The sequence below is a fragment of the Rhinatrema bivittatum genome, chromosome 2 (genome assembly GCF_901001135.1).
Source record: "Rhinatrema bivittatum chromosome 2, aRhiBiv1.1, whole genome shotgun sequence".
Lineage (NCBI taxonomy): Eukaryota > Metazoa > Chordata > Amphibia > Gymnophiona > Rhinatrematidae > Rhinatrema > Rhinatrema bivittatum.
The window spans coordinates 55,086,724-55,104,740 of record NC_042616.1 but is presented as its reverse complement, the minus strand read 5'-3'; the positions used below and the strand labels follow the sequence as shown (position 1 = coordinate 55,104,740).

At 43.0% G+C, this 18,017-nt stretch overlaps 1 protein-coding gene across 16 annotated transcripts in view; it reads right to left on the bottom strand.

Moving 5' to 3' along the window:
• MAP4 (microtubule associated protein 4) overlaps positions 1–18,017 on the bottom strand; it is a 456,329-nt gene that overhangs the window by 200,825 nt on the left and 237,487 nt on the right. For all 16 annotated transcript variants that reach the window (XM_029588164.1, XM_029588168.1, XM_029588169.1 and 13 more), the window contains exon 5: positions 1,987–2,112. In XM_029588164.1, coding sequence (XP_029444024.1) covers positions 1,987–2,112 — 126 coding nt within the window. The remainder of the gene's footprint in view (positions 1–1,986; positions 2,113–18,017) is intronic.

The following is an 18,017-nucleotide window of genomic DNA, read 5'->3' as shown; positions in this document are numbered from 1 at the left end:
TAATCCTACTCTGTTTCCTGTCTTTTAACCAATTTAGGACTGGAGGGCTGAGATCATTTGGCTTTCTGCATCTGTGGCTTTAATTTCCTCTTGGATGGTGGCTGAAATATTGCCTGGTGTGAGGTGTTATTTGTGACTGACACTTGCCCTTCCCCATTGTTGATCATGGGTGAGTCTATAATATGGTCTTGCTATACATTTGTCTTTCAATTTTGGTGAACTCTAAGCGAGAATTGTGCTTGTGGACAAATCCTCCTTTATTGTAAGGCACAGGATATGCCAGGACACCCTTAATGCTTTTTACGTTCCACCACCTCACTCTCCTTCTGGAAGACTTAAAAAATACCCTCAAACGGATGAATGGTAAAATATTAGTACTTTTAAATTATAGCACAGAAATTGTCAACACTGACACGCACATTTCTCCCTGCACGATGTATTCTGTCCCTCAGTGTGAGAATCACTGCACGTAAGTGATGTCTCCCTTGTTCCTAAGGTGGCCTGCGCTTCCTTCACCCCTCAATGGGTGGACATTTTGCACCTTCACCACCTCATGTCAGCCATTTCACTTGTGCTTCACGATTTAATGTGGTTGACAGCTCTAATCGTTTTTGATGTTACGTGAATGCTTTGACAGTGTCTGCTGTTCAGCATTTTAGGGGTCTCTTGGTATCTCTCCCCTGAGACATTTATCTGGAGCACTACTGTGAGGCTGCTAAGACCCAAGGGCTTTATTGCTTTCAGATATAGGATGCCTTGGGTCTCTGCAAGGGGGTGCTCTAGAACAGAAGTATGCAACTGGTCCAGATTTTCTGGACATTCATGAACGTGCATCAGGCATTTGCATCTATTTGGGTTGAGAACCAGGTTCGTTTGCATGGCGCAGTACACAGATAATCCAAATGGGTATGGTGCCCTGGGACTGGAGTTCTGAACCATTTCCTGCTCATTTTTATCCATTATAATGAATGGAAGACTACTGTATCTTTTTCTATATAAATATCTCCCCCCTCCCGCCCCTTTCCTATGTTGTGGGTTGAGGATTGGCATGACCGGTGTCTCAAAAAGTGTCACCTAACAAATGGTTTCTGTTCGGTCTCCCATTGCTTGTCTTAATCGCTAGAGGGCAGTAGTCTTAACATAAAAGCATATTGTGTTATCTACTTGTGTCCTAAGCTGGTTAAGTCTATGTCAGGATTTGTACTCATATTCTATCCTGTGTTTCAGTACTTGTTGATGTGCTTTGTTTATCATATTGCTGGTTATGGGAAGTCCTATGGATTAGTACTGACTTACATTTAAACATGTAATGACAGGTTGTAGTTCTCAATCCCCCCCCACTGGCTGTAAGACTACAACTTCCCCACCACAGCTCCAGTCCAGTTGCAGCAGGTAAGCGATACAGGCCTGGCTTACTAAATGTGTCCCTTGCGCCCTTGCCTTCTCACGTGCTACTTAAAATTAGAACTACGTACAGGTTTGATTCACAACTGCCATTTTTTTTTTTAAATTTTATATAATTAATGCATCAGTGCTTCCCAAATCTTTAACAAGTCCCCATTTTAAACACTCTTGAAGTCACATTAGGGCAGGGACAAGAAAAACACTACTCTCCCAGCTAACCTCCACTCCCCAGCTTACCTGAAAGCTACGAGAGTCACGAGAGGTAGAGGTGGCAATAGCAGCGGGAATTAGCATGCTGCACTCGAGAGACCCCCAGCCCTCCACCCAAATTTCTGGTTTAAAAAACGGGAAACCTGGGCAAGAGGACCAGGGCCTTGAGCAAGCACTGGGTGACCACCGCTGCCTGGTGCAGGCCGCTGCAGAGAGAGAAACAGCGGCCTCGTATCTCATGATCCCCACCCGCTGATTTTGACACCACTCAGGTCCCGCTGTGGCGAATGTCACCTTCCTGTGGCACACTATATGCAGCTGTACACCTTTGGAACCGGCAAACAAAAGCTATTCCACCAATAATGCACATACCAGGTTGATGGATAAGCTGGAATACCGGCTGTGGGTCAAAGCCAAATTCCTTTTCCATTGCCCAGGGATCTTTGTTAGACATGAACTCCGAGTAAGATTTCTCACCCACAATCACTTCAGAGGACTCTGAAATACAAGAAAAGCCAGCGTGAGTGCCTCAGCCACTAGGCTCTGTCGTTAAGGTATGCAAGCAAAAAAAAACAAAAAACCAACCTACATTCGGACAAAGCTCCAGCAGTAAACCCTGAGCTGTTTTCAGTTAATAGAAGCTGCTACTATATTAGCAGCTTTTCACAAGCAGGGAGGAGCAAAAGAACGTGAAACGTATCAGATGTAGATTCAAAATCACAAGCTCTCTTTTCTCTGCAATTAAAAATATATAAATCTGCCCTCACTTGTTTCAGGATGCACTATTGCGGTACAAATGGCTTCAACCTTAGAAGCCACCCAACCGTTTATGAACCAGGCTGGCATCAGCTCCATGAGGGGCAGCAAAAAACCCAAAAAAACTCCCACAGATGATTGCCACTGATCTGCGGGCTGTGCAATTATCTTTTACACCTGCCGCCATACACAAGAGTTTTCACAATCTTCCAAGCCTACGTCAATATCAAGAGTCTCCATGGGGTAAGATCTCAACATTTTAAATGACTACACCTCACCCTTCAGCAGCACATTGCTGCAGGCCTGGGTTTCCACTACATTTTCTGACAGCACCACCAAGATGGAGTCAACCCAGATTTACACATTCTGACTGCTTTCCTTATGCTAAGGAGTTGTCCGTCTGGCCAGATCCAGGATCGATGACTGACAAGCGAGTGGACATTAACCCAGAGCTCTAGCAACCTGCCTCTCCGTGGGGATTAAACAGGCATTGCATCTGGGATGGGCCATGTGGTATTTATGCGCATGAGAAGCTGTTACACAAAGGGGACGTCAGAACTGAGTAGGCAAGGATGTGCTCATTAAGAGCACACTTAAATCAGATAAAGATGCACCAAAGTCATAAGAGTCATCTAAAAAAAAAAAACAAGAGTGAGCTTCAATGTGCTCACCTACATAGAGTACAGAGGCCTGCACTGACAGAAAGTTGTGATGCATGAACTTATGCAAAAACAAATCCAGAAGCTGATGGTTTAGAAAAATCTAATGAACTAGAATCCGGAATAGAGGAAATGGCTCCTAGCTGCTCCAGTGATAAACTGTAGACACCAGCCAGCCTGCTGTTTTGACTTGGCAAGGGTGTATTATATATCTGCTGCCAGTTGCTTCTGGCTATTCTGTTCAGTAACTAATTTTGACATAGCCGAGAACATGCCTCCCAGGCCAGGCCTTACGGAATAACTCAAACAAGCCTCATTCTAGACACGCAGGCCTACTACTTAGGAGGAGTCTGCAGTCTCACATTTTCAGCCAGCAAGGAGCAACACAGGTGAACCAACAGTTTCCTCTCCCACTCCCCCTTAGGATATAGATAATAATAATCTGACCTACTATTTAACGAGCACAAGGAATCTAGAAAAACATCAAGGGGAATGAAAAAAGCTCCGGACAGAAATATTTCCCTTAAATCTTCAGATTTAACATTTATTAAAACACAGTAAAACCGTAACACAATTTCGCTTGTTTTATTTCTCATAGCTAAATGTATATTTCTCATTTATTCCTCTGGGCAAGTTCTAGGGATCATCTGATTTATTTTCTGCTCTCCCATAAGCTAGCTCATCGCTGAAAAAATATTAGTTTGCTGCAGACTCTCCCAATGCTACAAAATAGAGCTACCTGAATGCAGCGTTAGCTCTGGGGGTCATATTGGTCCGGAGGGGAGTGAAAAGCAGCCATTAAACTGGTCCCCGAGTACCCTCACATCAGGTTTGCAGGATATCCACAGTGAATGCTCTCGTGCATATTCACCACCTCTAATGCATGCAAATGTAACCTCTCACACACTCAGACCAATGCAATATCAGCGCGCATTAAAGGCACCCACCCCCTCAACGCACACCAACCCACCTCTGCAGGGTGCCCGATGCAAAATGGAAATGGGCTGCCGTGGTAAAAAGGAGGGGCTTAGGGGAAGTTGCGCATCCCTAGCACCTCCTCAGCGGCAGCCACCCAGGAGAGGGGGCCGTCAGCCACTTAGGAAGACGGATGCTCAATTTTAGTGCCTTTTCCTAACCTGTGCACAGCCACAGGTTATGAAAATGGACGTTGGTCTTTCCCCCAACCTGACCGCTGGCACACTTTAAAAAAATAAAAATAAAAATGTTATTTTGTTGTTCCTCCAACTTAATATCACCAGAATATTAAGTCAGAGGAAGTACAGAAAAACAGTGTTTGCTACTTTTCTGTACACTTTTTGGGCTCCTCAAATTAATGCCTGCTCCGGGCAGGTGTAATTTTGGTGAGTAATGTGTGCCTCAGGCACACTTTTTTTGCATGGGGGGGGGGATTCATAGCCTCAACATGCATCTGCATGGGATGAGCGCTATTACCTATTTGCATGACTTGACATGCATTTTGGACACGCTAACCCCCTTTTTGCATCGGGGGTTATGGATGCACTTTCAAAACGTGCATCAAGCCATGCGCTGCAGCCAGAGCACAGTATAGCATTGGCCTGATTGTGAACTTGCTGAAAACACAACAGGCTAGCAAGGGTAACGCCAGGAATGGACTGGAGAAAAAAAAATACTGCTTTAAAGGATCAATGGACAACAAATTACATCTGAGTTTCAACACCATGGGAAATTGTTCAGATACAGTTGAATTTAGCAGCCAGCCAAAGCATCCTTTTTCACAAAACAGAAAGGATCAAATACACCGAAGGATCCTAAAGTGCATCACATGAAGCAACAACTACTCAAGTCTCAAACATTAACCCGGGCTGTGAAATGTAAGTTGCTTCCCCAGCTCAGGTACAAGCCCCGCTGAGATCAGCGTGCATAAGTTATCAAAACCTAAGCGCATCAGGTCACTTGCGAACTATCACCAGGTGTCAGTGTGTGAAACCTGTGGCACTCCAGAGCCCTGCAGGCCTGTACTTTAAACTCATCTCAGACTGAGTGACAGGGTGCCAGCTGAGGACTGCAGATAAAACAGACTCCGCTTCATTCAGATCAAACTGAACAAAACAGTTCAAAAGTAGTGGCAACTGCCAAAGAATAATGAAGTCGTCCTTTGGCTTCAAGGACTGAAGGAGAGTTGGAAAACAAACTTTTTTTTTAAAATTTAGAACCTCTTGCTCAGTTCTAGTTAACATCCATGCTAGATGTCTAGGGACAGGGGTCTCTCCAATGTCAATGGAAGGCCCTCAACTCAGTCAAACAGTCAAGGCTTCCACAAATATGCATGAAGAAAAGTATCTATCAGAGGTTCCCAAACCTGTCCTGGAGGTCCCCCCCCCAACCAGTCACAATTTCAGGATATGCACAATGAATATGCATGAGAGAGAATCTGCATGCACTGTCCCCACAGCATGCAAATCTCATGCATATTCCTTGTGGATATCCTGAAAACCAGACTGGCTGGGGGATTCCCAGGACAGGTGTGGGAATCTTTGGTGTATACAACGGAGGCAGTGAATGCAAATAGATCATGTAGATCCACTCATCTCTATTATAATGCTCACAGCAGTTTACAACACAGAAATGTGCATTAGGATTTATTTTGTTAACATGCAATTACCAATACAATTATCTATACTTAATCTAGCAAAATGTTTAAGCTTCTAAAGCTTAACACTGGAATTCCTGAAGACACTGGTTTGTGGCCCCTGAGGACCAAGTCTGAGACCCCTAATCTAGGAAATCACTCACCCTTCCACCAAACTTTTATACAGGGTAGCCCATGGAAATGTAGCCTGCCTCCACTGCATTGGTACTGGAGGCGGGCTACCCTGTACTAGTTCTCTCCCCTCCCTCAGATGCTTTTACAGACATTTCTTCCAGCCCATTTCATTGAAAGGAGCTGACCTTATACTCAAGAGGCCAACCCAGAAAGTCCACAAACTGAACAGTTTAGCAGAAGAAAGCATGCAAGTTTGAAAGTGTTGTGAATACGGAGTCAGTCATGTAACTTGCTACAAATATGCACAAATTTTAGTGCAATGATACAGATGTGCGACGCACGCTCAAGTTGAGACCCTTGATAGAGCATATGAACTCAAGAGCAAGCTCAGGAAGCAGTAACCTCTTTAGATCAGGCAAAGAAAAGGATCTCCAACATTAAAAATGAAAGCGTGTTCAATTATGAACAGCAAGCACCCACCCACCCCCAAACAAGATCAGAGGGGAAGAAATCAAGGGTGACCCTACAGAGCTATTTGCCAACGTTTCGGAGGTGAGAGACTTTGGAAGATTCTCCTTCCTCCTGTTTTGGCAATGACCCTTGCAACACCGTGTCCCCGCCGAAGTCTGGTGGCAGGGTATTAAATCCCCCCCCCCCCCCCCCACGTCAAAAGTTCTCAAGTCACAAGGAAGGCCCGGCCAGCTCAGTGCAGACTATACCTGGATCTCAGACAAAGGGAGGCCCAAGAAGTATAATCCAGTTACGTTCAACTAAAGGCACCAGGATAATGCCACTGGTAGTTTGAGGTTTATTTGGGCCTTTAGGAAGATAAAGCTTCAGATATCTATAAATGTTGCGCTGTCCCTTTTATGGTAACTCATCAGCAGGACCCCTGAACACGAGCTCTCTCTCTGGTTCATGAACAGTAAAGCTAGCGGAGACAGGCATGTTACGCTTACATATTAAAAATGAAGGGTGGATCACACATTCTTGTCTTCGCATCGGCACATGCCAAACCCGCTGAAGTCAGAGGCAGCAAGACCCCGCTGCCTGATCATGTGCCCTACACTCTTACCCCCCCCCCCCAAAAAAACAAAATTCCTCTCCGCCTGTATCTTAGGCATAGACGTCCCAAATTAGTTTCAGAGCAAAGACTTCTGCAGATGCTCATTTCTACAATAGCAGTCATTAAGCATGAAGACAAGAGGAGCAGCTCTGCCGGAGCCCTTCTTCCTTCATCAATACCCTTGCAAATTTGTGGCAGGATCAGTTCCTCCAAGATGGAAGGGGAAGCCTCGCCATGGGTCGGCTGTGAACCCGCTGGACTGTATCGCCCATCCCTGACTGCAGTCCAGGATCTCCGTATTAGGATCAATTGCTTCTTTCACAAACCCTTTTTCCTGCGCACACCGTGCCGTTCCCCCGTACCCATCTGTGCAAGGGTTATTTCGCAAAAGCTGCCTGTGGCAAATCTAGAGATTACACTTATCCAGAAATTAAGATTCATAACACCATTCTAGGGGTTTTCCCTACAGAATGAACAGCTCAAAGCGAGATGGGACTTAAGGGAAAGGAGTTTCAGTTCTCCATTTAAAAAAAAAAAAAAAAAAAGTGTGCTCCGAAGATAAATCTTTAGGATAAACACGCAGATCAATCCTTACACGATTACGTGGCAGTGCTGCCACAGGTCTAGCTCAGTCCAAGCTTCCTCTAACAGCATAAAAAACACTGCCACTGGATTTTGCATGAGGTCTGCAGGTATAAGAGAAATTTTTGGAAGTAGACAGACACTAATCTTTTCCTTCCCATGTGTAAGCTGTACTTTGGTTAGGAACAAAATTTCCGCTGTAATTCCTCCTGGCTGCCTTTCGGTGATCAATCATAAAATCTGCTTTATTTACGCTCTGTAAATACTGCTCAGTTCAGCTTGTTTGGGTGATGATAAAAGATGGCTCTAAGCAAGTTACAATGAAGCCTGCAATCAGAGCCTCACATGAACACAGACAAAAATCACTGAACAAAAGCCACAGCCTGACAGAACAAGGAGGCTACAACTTACTCCCCCCCTCATGAACAGATCTCCCCAGGTGCCGCAGGGTTTGAGAAACACTGATGTGTGTGTGTATGGGGGGGTCATATTGACTCTGCTCGCTTAATTCCCATCGGGCAGAGTCCAAGGTGTCCTGCGAGGCAGTGGACAGTGCCACAGGAGTCTGCACTATCACCATTGCTCTTTAATATCTAGAACAGCTGTCTTCTGTTAACTAGGTTTACAGAAAGAAAAAAAAAAAAGTCATTTTCCATGGGAAGGGAGGGTTATTTGCTTCAGTTTGCTTTATCGTTTACTTTGGTTTGGTGGCCAAACATCCTAAAACAATGAACCCCAAAACTGTGGCCCCGTCCAATAAGCCAAGGCCTGGGCCTACCCGATGGCCCCTCTGACCCTAGGCCCATCTTCTATGGGGGCCTGCCAAGAAGAGAGGGGCAGAAGCCACCCCCACATCTCTTAAAATAACGGCACCGGCCGGCACCATTTTTCCAAGGCACAGCAGGGCAGGAGCAAGTGAGGGGGGGTGACATTCCTGCCCCTTTCTTCTTTCAAGACCCCCCATGGAAGGTGCGAGTGGCCAGCCCTAGTTCATGGGGGGTGCTGGAGGGGCCCAAAAATATATGTCAACTTTTGGGAAAGGCTATTTTCAGTTCATTCTGTTCAGAACGAGTCAAAGTGCCCTTTTTTTTGGTTCTGATGGGCCATTAATTTTAATGGACATCCATTTGCCGAAGGTGAGTGACGACCCGACTGCCACAACTTCAGACGTCAATGGTTGTTTGCAGGCAGTGGCAATACAGTTGGATCGACAATCTTAAAGCTAACCCAGCAGGGACAGACTAACCGTGGGTGCAAGAATCCATAGGTCGCTCTATCAGTTTTGGGGTACGAACTGGAAAGACGCGGTTCGCAGTCTGAACTTCCAACTATCGGCAGATGGTCAGATTTTGTCCGAAACCTCACGACCGTCATTAAGACAGACTCGAGCACGTCCCCCCCTGCTTGACAGAAAAGCTCTGACCCCCGTTCATGCACTGGTACCAGGGAGCCTGGATTGCCATCCTCTAAGTGCTTCGCGTGGTGAGGTTGAAACAGCTGCGGCTGCCACAGAATGCACCTTGTACAGACGGAAAGCAGGAAGTACGGACCACGTCGCATCACAACCAGCCCCCCAGGGCTTGTGCTTGGCTTCCTATAGCACAAAGGATCAGGTTTAAAAAACCTTTCAATTGTTGTCAGATGTCTTTATCAAGCCTCCTCTGCCGTTATGAGCCCCAGAGATTTGTAGAGTCTCAGCAGGATTTAGTGGGGGGCCCTATCCTCCCCTAATAGCGAAGGATTGTTTTTCCCCTTCTTCTGCACCATTGTCGTGGAGCTGGGGTTCCGCGAGCGCGCAAGATGTTTGGAACTAAGCTATTTTGTTTTCCTCCAGCAAATCAAGGCCTTGTTTATTCCAAGAGGCATTTGGATGCTGGGCAGGAAGATTAGTCCTAGATTATGGATTTTTAAAAATTTATATCCACCGGCTTGGTAGCATGGCTTATTCTGGGTCCTGACATTTTCCACTGCACTGGAACGGTTAGTGACAGATGTAAATTTTACAAGTGTTAAGATGTATTTGTATTTTTTTTCTTTGGGGAGAGCATACTGATATAGGGATTTACATGGTCTTATTTTACTGGCCAAACAATCAGTAGGTGGGTACTCCTGTGCATTGTGATTTTCTTTTGTTTTTTACTTTAACGAGTATGCTAATGATTATATTGTGTATTTTATAACATTGGCTTTGAGTTTTTTAATTAAAGAAAAGATTATCAAGTGTAAATATGTGACTGAACAGATTAGTTATAGTTATAATTTACCTTGTTATGCTGTTAATGTTACAATGTGATATAGTTACATAGTAATGTAGTTACATTCTTCCTTGTTACAATGTAAAATAGGGTAGTCCCCGCCCTATTCTCTCAGTTTCCTGTAAACCGATGTGATATTTCGATCGAATGTCGGTATATAAAAGAAATAAATAAAATAAATTTAGTTCTAACCTTTGCCCCAAGCTCACTCTTGTGTCTTCCTCTCTAGCTCCACCTTCCCTGTGGTATAGTAACCAGGACCAGATTCAGCCAGGTGGGAAAGATAGAAGGAAGAGGTAAAAAACTTACAGGATTTGCATCAAAAGCAGCTTACTTCTAAGAGTCATTAACCATGCTAAGCTGGCAGCAAGCTTTTGTTTTATGGTTTCATTCAACCGATTTTTTTTTTTTTTTTAAATGCAGTACCACCTAAGAAGTAAAAACCTCTCTTTTGCCACTCCTTTTAGTTGTGTTGAATGTTGCAGAGTCAATTTTAGCAGACAGCTGAAGATGCTCAGTTAGAGATGAACTGGCTTGTCAAATTTGATTTTGCTATAATAACCTAATTCATCACCATAGCTCAAGGGGATTCCACTAAATCAATTTATTTTTTTTTTGGCAAGCTGTTCCCCAGAAAAATTTGATTTTGTGCATCTGTAGCAAAGAACCCTGCTGGAAAAAGATAAAGTGTCTGAGGAGTTGAGATTTACAGCCCACAGCATTACTGCAGAAAACCAGAATACCAAACTGGGTCCCTTTCACAGCAGCACAGACTCTCTCTCTCCCTACTAGCACTAAAGTCTCATTTTCAAACATTTAGCCTAACCCTCCCCAGGTTTCCTTATGCTCTCTCCGACTGCTAACTCTGGCCCACTCAATTTCAGGTAAAAATGTGGAAGCTCTACAAATCAAGATCCCAGAACTCAAAACAAGATGCCAAAATCTGCGCTTAAACACGCACATATGGGCACAGTCACTGCCGTGATAGATTTTATGCACATAAAACTGAATGGCAATGTGAAGGTCAAAAAAACCCAAACAAACAAAGGTGGTAAAGTCTAAGGAGCTTCAAGATCCGCATCTTCATGATCACTATATGCTGCAGGAAGAAAAAAAAATGTAGTCCAAACAATACCAATTCTACACATGACCAGGTTTTTGTCTGAAGACCCTTTACTCAGATATAACAAGGAAACCATACTAGAAAAAAAAAAACAAACAACAAATTTAGAGGACTTGCGTTACTGCCAGTATTTACAGAAAGGCAAAATAGTAAAAGCAGGATGGGGGGGGGGAGGGGAAGTTATGTGCCACATTAGATATGCAAATATGGATTTGTCCTAACATTTCATTGTTTCCATATTAGCCTCACCCATATGCTATCTTTAACAGAAGGCATGGGGGAGGGGTAACCTGCATTGAGCTGCAGTTACTACCCAAAAAAAATTTTTTTTAAATAGGTTTGTTTTTTTAAAACACTTACTTATACCAATTACCAATCTATGGTGCCATGGATGCAAGTTTAGACAAGTTTATGGAAAAACGTTTCAGATGCCGACAGTCCATCCTCCCTTCCCCTCCCCCCTTCCAATCACATCATTGCAAAATTAGTGTTGACCTTCCCAATTCCTCCTTCGGTAACCTATTTAGAGAAGTTTGTCTCATCCTTTACCAGAATGTTCCCTTCTTCCCCTAGTTCTGTCGCAAGGTTGAGCCAAGATTTTCCCCGAACTTGTGTCCAACGCTGCCAAGCTCTGTACAGACTAGCAACCTTGAGGTTCACAAACTCCCAATTATTTCACAGTAAGGGGGAGGGGGCACACATGAGCACCTATAACAGTCAGTTTGACCACTTAATGGCCAGGGGGTTAAGAGGGCACTCAGACCAAGCCATAGCAGAACAATTCTTTGCTTTAGACTTTATTGCAGAGGATGTTGGGGGGATATCAACAGCTAATTCTGTACTCTCAAAGCATTCATTGACAGGTTGGTAACAGCCAAAACCAAATACAACATATCAAATAGCTAATGACCCAAAAGTTATATTTAAATACACCATGAAATACTGAATTTTTGGTTCATTTACAGACCTCAGAACGGCACACTTAATCAATGCCAATTGGCTGAGATTAAGTATGCCTTTCTATGAGGGGGGGGGGGGGGTATCAACACCAGAACTATTCTTTGAAGGTGATGAGTCAAAGGAATTGAAGCAAACCACTGTTAAATTGGAGGATATGTTAGAGCAAACAAACTAAATAGCAATAAATCACCAGGACCTGATGGTATTCACCCCGGAGATCTGAATAAAAGTATAAAGAAGTAGACCTGCTCTCGTTAAACTAACATTAAAATCTGCCACTGTACCAGAACAATGCAGGTAGCCTGTGTAACTAATTTTAAAAAGGGCTCCAGGGGTGATCCAGGAAACTACAGCCCATTAAAAGCCAGACATCAGTGCCAGGCAAAATGGTAAAAACTATAGTTAATTACTGGGTATATGGACAGGCATGGGTAATTAGGAAAAAAGCCAACATGGTTTTAGCAAGGGAAGTTGAGCCTTACCATCAGTTCTCTGAATATGTAATACGTTAAGGATTGAGCTGGTCAATATAGTGTATCTAGATTTTTAGAAGGCATTTTTGAAAGTACCTCATGAAATACAGGAAATTACAAAGTCATGGATAGGAGGTAATGTCCTATTGTAGACTGGTAACTGGTTAAGAGATAAAATGGTCAGTTTTCCCAATTGAGAGAAGTGAATAGGGAAGTACCCAAGGGATTGGTACCAAGACTAGTTCATTAAACTCACAAGCGATCCAGACAGAGCAAGATGATCAAATTTGTAATTTAATTATTCAATACAGTTAAAATTACAAGCTGATAAAAACTGATGAACTGCATAAAACTGCAAGACTGGGCATCTAAAATAGATTAAATCTATAAGGGAAAACCTTAACTATGTATAAACCATGCTAGGTTCCAGATTAGGAGTTACCACCTGCAAAAAGGACCTTAAGGGATTACAGGGATGGAGCTCCCTTAAAGGCTTAAGCAGATGAGGGCTCCTCAGCATGGAGGCCAAAATGGATGTGACTGAGGTTTATTAAAATTGTGTGGCATGGAACAGGTTAATAGGGAATGCTCTTTACACTAGAAGGCACTCTGTGAAACTAAGCATATTTAAAACAAATTTAAGAATTTTTTTTTCAGTCAATGCACCATTGAACTATGTAACTTGTCAGAAAACATGCTTATAAGGCCAGCGGTCTCTCTCTATATATGTGCTTGGCCAGATGCGAGGACAGGGAGCAAAGGGGTGCACAAACACGGCCCTTAACTCAGTAGCTATGGCGTAATGGACCCCCCCTATTCACTCACCAGATACACTGGAACGTATTTCCCAGTTTATAAGAAACAAGCTGCCTGCAGAGAACCGCTCCAGCACGGGCATGCACACCTCAAATCTTCAGCTAAGGCATAACTCACAAACAAGGCAGCCGCCTGCAGAGGGGCACACGGAAAACTCACCATGCAGCCGATGGCTGCGGGTCAGGTTCAAGGGAACGTGAACATTTAAGCAGGCGTCTGGTGAAGTGCATGTGAACTCCCCCCCCCCCCCCCCCCCCCCCCTGCCACTACTCTGCCACACTTGTGCAGGGATATCTTTGGCTCAGCAGGCATACTGAGTGGCCCGATATCATCCTGCAGCACGCCAGACCCTGCAATTGTCAATCTACCAAAAAAAAAAAAAAAGTTGTTTCACACAATCCACACCCCAGGGCTGCACTTGATGGTTTGCCACTTCCTTTCACACCTACACTCCAGCCTCCTTTCCACACACACACATTTTTGTTCTATTACTACTGTCAGGACACAAAAAGCATTTAACAATTCAGTTTAAAATAACGAGGTCCCTTCACCAAGAAACAAGCTCTCATTGAGGCTTCAACAGAGTCCTGTTGTCAGTTAGGAAGTTTCTTCTTAGATAAAAGTAAAAAAAAAAAAAAATCTATGATTTGCTGATTCATCTGCCTATGTCTTATTTCTCAAAGCACTGTCAGTTCACTATGGGATGTTTTTACACCTGTTACGACAAACAATATAGAATTATAGCTAAAATGAAAAACTGACAAGCATTTAAGAGACGGACTAACAGCAATATTGATATATGCTAGTCAAAGCCTGTTACAATTGACTGTCAACCTCTCTTCACTGGAGAAAAAACACTGATGAGCTAAAACACACGATTTCACCTATTCAAGGGGGGGGGGGGGGGGGGGGGGGAGACCCAAAACAGATCCTAATGACTTGACCAACTTCCCCACCCTGTTTCTAATTTACCTTTCCTCACACTAAGCTCATTGAAACAGGAGTCCTATCAGACATTTTCTAGAAGAAAAGGACATTGACTAAAAAGTTTTAGAAAAGGCTATAGTAGGGAGAGTTTTACTACTCTCCTCTTTACCTTTTGTTACGTGGCTTTGATGCCAATATAGATTCTATATGGATTCTTTTGGATATAAACAGCAGCCTTCAATACTGTAGTACATTCTCTTGCATGACTTACAACATACAGGCATCGCTGGTACAGTATAAAAATGATCTGCATGACAAATCACACGACCGGATCAACTCTGCTGGTTATTTACTCTTTCGGATAATGGGACTAGGGGGCACTCTTTAAAGTTATCAAGTAGCACATTTAAAGCTAATCTGAGAAAATTCTCACTCAACGTACAATTAAGTTCTGGAATTTGTTGCCAGAGGATATGGTTAGTGTACTTAGTGTAGCTGGGTTTAAAAAAAAAAAAAAAGGTTTGGATAAATTCTCGGAGAAGAAGTCCATAAACTGCTATTAATCAAGCTGATTTAGGGATTAGCCACTGCTATTATTGGCATCAGTAGCATGGGATCCTCTTAGTGTTTGGGTATTTGCCAGGTTCTTAAGGCCTGGATTGGCCACTGTTGGAAACAGGATGCTGGGCTTGATGGACCCTTGGTCTGACCCAGTATGGCAAGTTCTTATGTTCTTACAGTACCACCTCAGGCGTTCTGCTGGGGTCAGCCCTTTTGCCCATTTTGCTTAATATTTATTCAGCTCCATTATGCAAGTTGTTCTCCTGCCTAGCTGTAAATTACAACTTATGCGCCGATATTCAGTTTTCCATACCATTTACTTCATCCAGGGCAGATACTATGAAACTACTTATTAATCCCCACCATCAAAGATGCTCATCTAACAACAACAAGAGAACCTTCTCCATCGCCTCCCCCAATGTTTGGAACACTCTACCTGAAGACCTGAGAACTCAACACAACATAAAAACCTTCAAAAAAGACCTAAAAACTTTGTTTCGTAAATTCTTCACGGACCCCCATTCATCTGCACATACCAACTCTCAAATGAACTCACAACTATAATCTACAACCTAACATACTTCCCTCCTCATCCAACCTTATATTACTTCCTAGACTTGTTATGTTTATTCCTGTAATTGTTCACTCTGTTATATCTCAAAACTTCCCTGAAAAATTGTTCACTATGTAAACCGTTATGATGGCTTTACCAATAACTATATAAAACTTATCAAATAAATAAACAAACAAGCTGGGAGAGTTACTCAGAAACATGGCGTCAGAAAGACCGTATGGACCATCTAGTCTGTCCATCTGCTCGACTTAGGCTTTGTATTTCCCATCACTTTTATTTTTTTTTATATTTAAGTTTTTTATATACCAACATTCAAGACAGTAGTCCCATCATGCTGGTTCACAAGGAACAGGGGTGCAGTTATAATAAAACTTTACAATTTGAACAATAGTGCAGAAAAGCAGTTACATATAACAAGGAAATCAAAAACTTGGAGTGAGAAGGAAAATGGAGATCAGATAATTATATATAAGTATGAATAACATTGTATAAATAACATTGTAAGAGGTGGCTATTAAAGCTAATACTAGCGAAGCGAGTTGATTGATGGGAGTTAAATAATGTTGGAGTTAGGAAAGGCCTGTGTGAACAGCCACGTCTTGAGTTTTTTCTTGAATGTTGAAATGCTGGGTTCCATTCTGAGATCCGGGGGAATGGAGTTCCATAAAGTTGGACAGGCTGTGGAGAATGCCCGATCTCTAAGCGTGATGTGTCTGGTAGTTTTGGCTGGAGGAACTTGAAGTGATCCTTTGTAAGCACCTCTTGTCGGTCTTGTTGAATGGTGTAATCGGAGGGGGATATGGAGATCGATTGGAGCTAATTGATGGATGTTTTTGAAAATGGTGAGAATGGCCTTGTAGATTATTCTGAAGTGGAGATCCTCCGTATTTATTCCAAGCTTTCTTTAATTCTTACACTGTCCCTTTTCCACCTCCGCCAGGAAGCTGTTCCATATACTGACCACCCCTTTCTGTAAAAAAATACTTAAGATTATGCCTGAGTCTACCCCCTTTCACTCATTCCATGACCCCTTGTTCTAGAGACTTTTCATTGACCAAGGCTCACTTTACGCATGGAAACCTTTGAGATATTTAAATGTTTATCATATCTTCTCTTTCATCTTTGTTTGGATTTAAAGATCTATTCTAAAGCTAATGGGGATAAAGACCACTGACCATTTATTTATCTATCGAGTTTTATATCTCGTCATTCAGTTTCGCCATAACGCTTTACATGACTTAGTAGATACTCGAGAGTCTCCATCCTGTTTATATAGATGCAGCCAAGCATCTTTCTAGCTTTTGCTGTCACTATTCACCTGTTTGGCCACCTTAAGATCAGGTACAACCACCCATAGATTCTGCTCTTCCTTTATGCTTAGAATTTCACCTCCAAGGCTGTGCCTCTTGGGTTTTTGCATCCTAAATGCATTACTCTGCTTTTTTTTTTTTTTTAGTATTAAATCTTAGCTGCCAGACTAGTCCATTTCACGAATTTCACTAGTTCCCTTATGTTTTCTCAAAAATGCCTGGCAGTCCACGCTGTTACAGATTTTGGTATCAGCAAAAAAAGACAAACCTTTTGCAACAATCTTTCTGCTATGCCACTGATGAGAGTGTTGAAAAGAACCGGTCCTAGGACTGATCCCTGAGGCACACCACTAGTAACATCCCCCTCCTTAGAGAAAATGCCATTTACCAGTACCCTTTGTCACCTCCCACTCTGCCAATTTCTAACCCAGTCACTCTAAGATCCATAGCAAGGGTGAAATTTATATGGTTTGTCAAAGGTCTTACTGAAATCCAAGTACATTACACATCTACTACTCTCCCTTGATCCAACACATTGGTCATCCACTCAAAAATTAGATTTGTCTGACAAGATTTTACCTCTGCTGCCTCAGATTTTGTAATCCATTGGATTCCAAAAGCTACGCTATTTTCAGTTTTAGCAGCAATTCCGATAATTTGCTCACCACAGAGGTCAGACTAACCTGTCCGTAGGTCCCCACCCTCCTCCTTACTTCCACTTTTATGAATAGGAACTGAATCCGCCCTGTTCCAGTCCTCTGGAACTACTCCAGACTAAAACAGCATTGAAAAGGTCAGCCAGTGAGGACATCGCCAAGTTCCTTTAGTACCCTTGGATGTATCCTATCCGGCCCCATCACTTGATCTACTTTTAGTTAGCTGCTCACGAACCCGCTTGTTCTGAAAATCGATTGAGGTTTCTCTCACTTCCAAACTTGTGTGTTTTATGTGATCCTACTCCACACCCTTCCACAATGAACACCAAACAGAAATGTGTTAAGCAATTTTGCTTTTTCCTCAGTATCTACACATTCCTCCGAGTCTCACAATGCTGCTAACATTAAAAAAAAAAGTCTTGTTTCTGTACCTATTTGAGTTTTTGCTTTCCTGACCTTCTCAGCTTCTTAATTTTTTCACATATTGCCTGTCTTCCTCTTTCTGCACTCTGTTTGAATGCTAATCTCCACTTACTTTTTCAGCTACTTCTTTAGAAAACCATAGCGGTCTTTTTTCCTCACCTTTATTTTCCAGACAAAAAGATTAGTTGCCCTGATATCTAAGTTTTGTCCACTGCTCTTCTACTTCCATTAGATGTTCCCATCCAGCTAATGACTATGCCCTCATTTTAAGAAAGTTAGTTTTCCTGAACTCTAGGACCCTCGCCTTAGAATAAACCATCTCTTGCGTCCTAATATTGAACCAAACCATCCGGTGGTCACTGGATCCCAGGTGATCTCACACTAGAACGTCAGAAATAGTCCCCGCTGGTAAGCGCCTCCTGTGTGGGTTCCATTACCAGTTGATCGAACAGTTCTCCTCACAAAGAATCCAGGATCTTCCTGCTCCTAGAAGACACTACAGCTGCACTGTCCAGA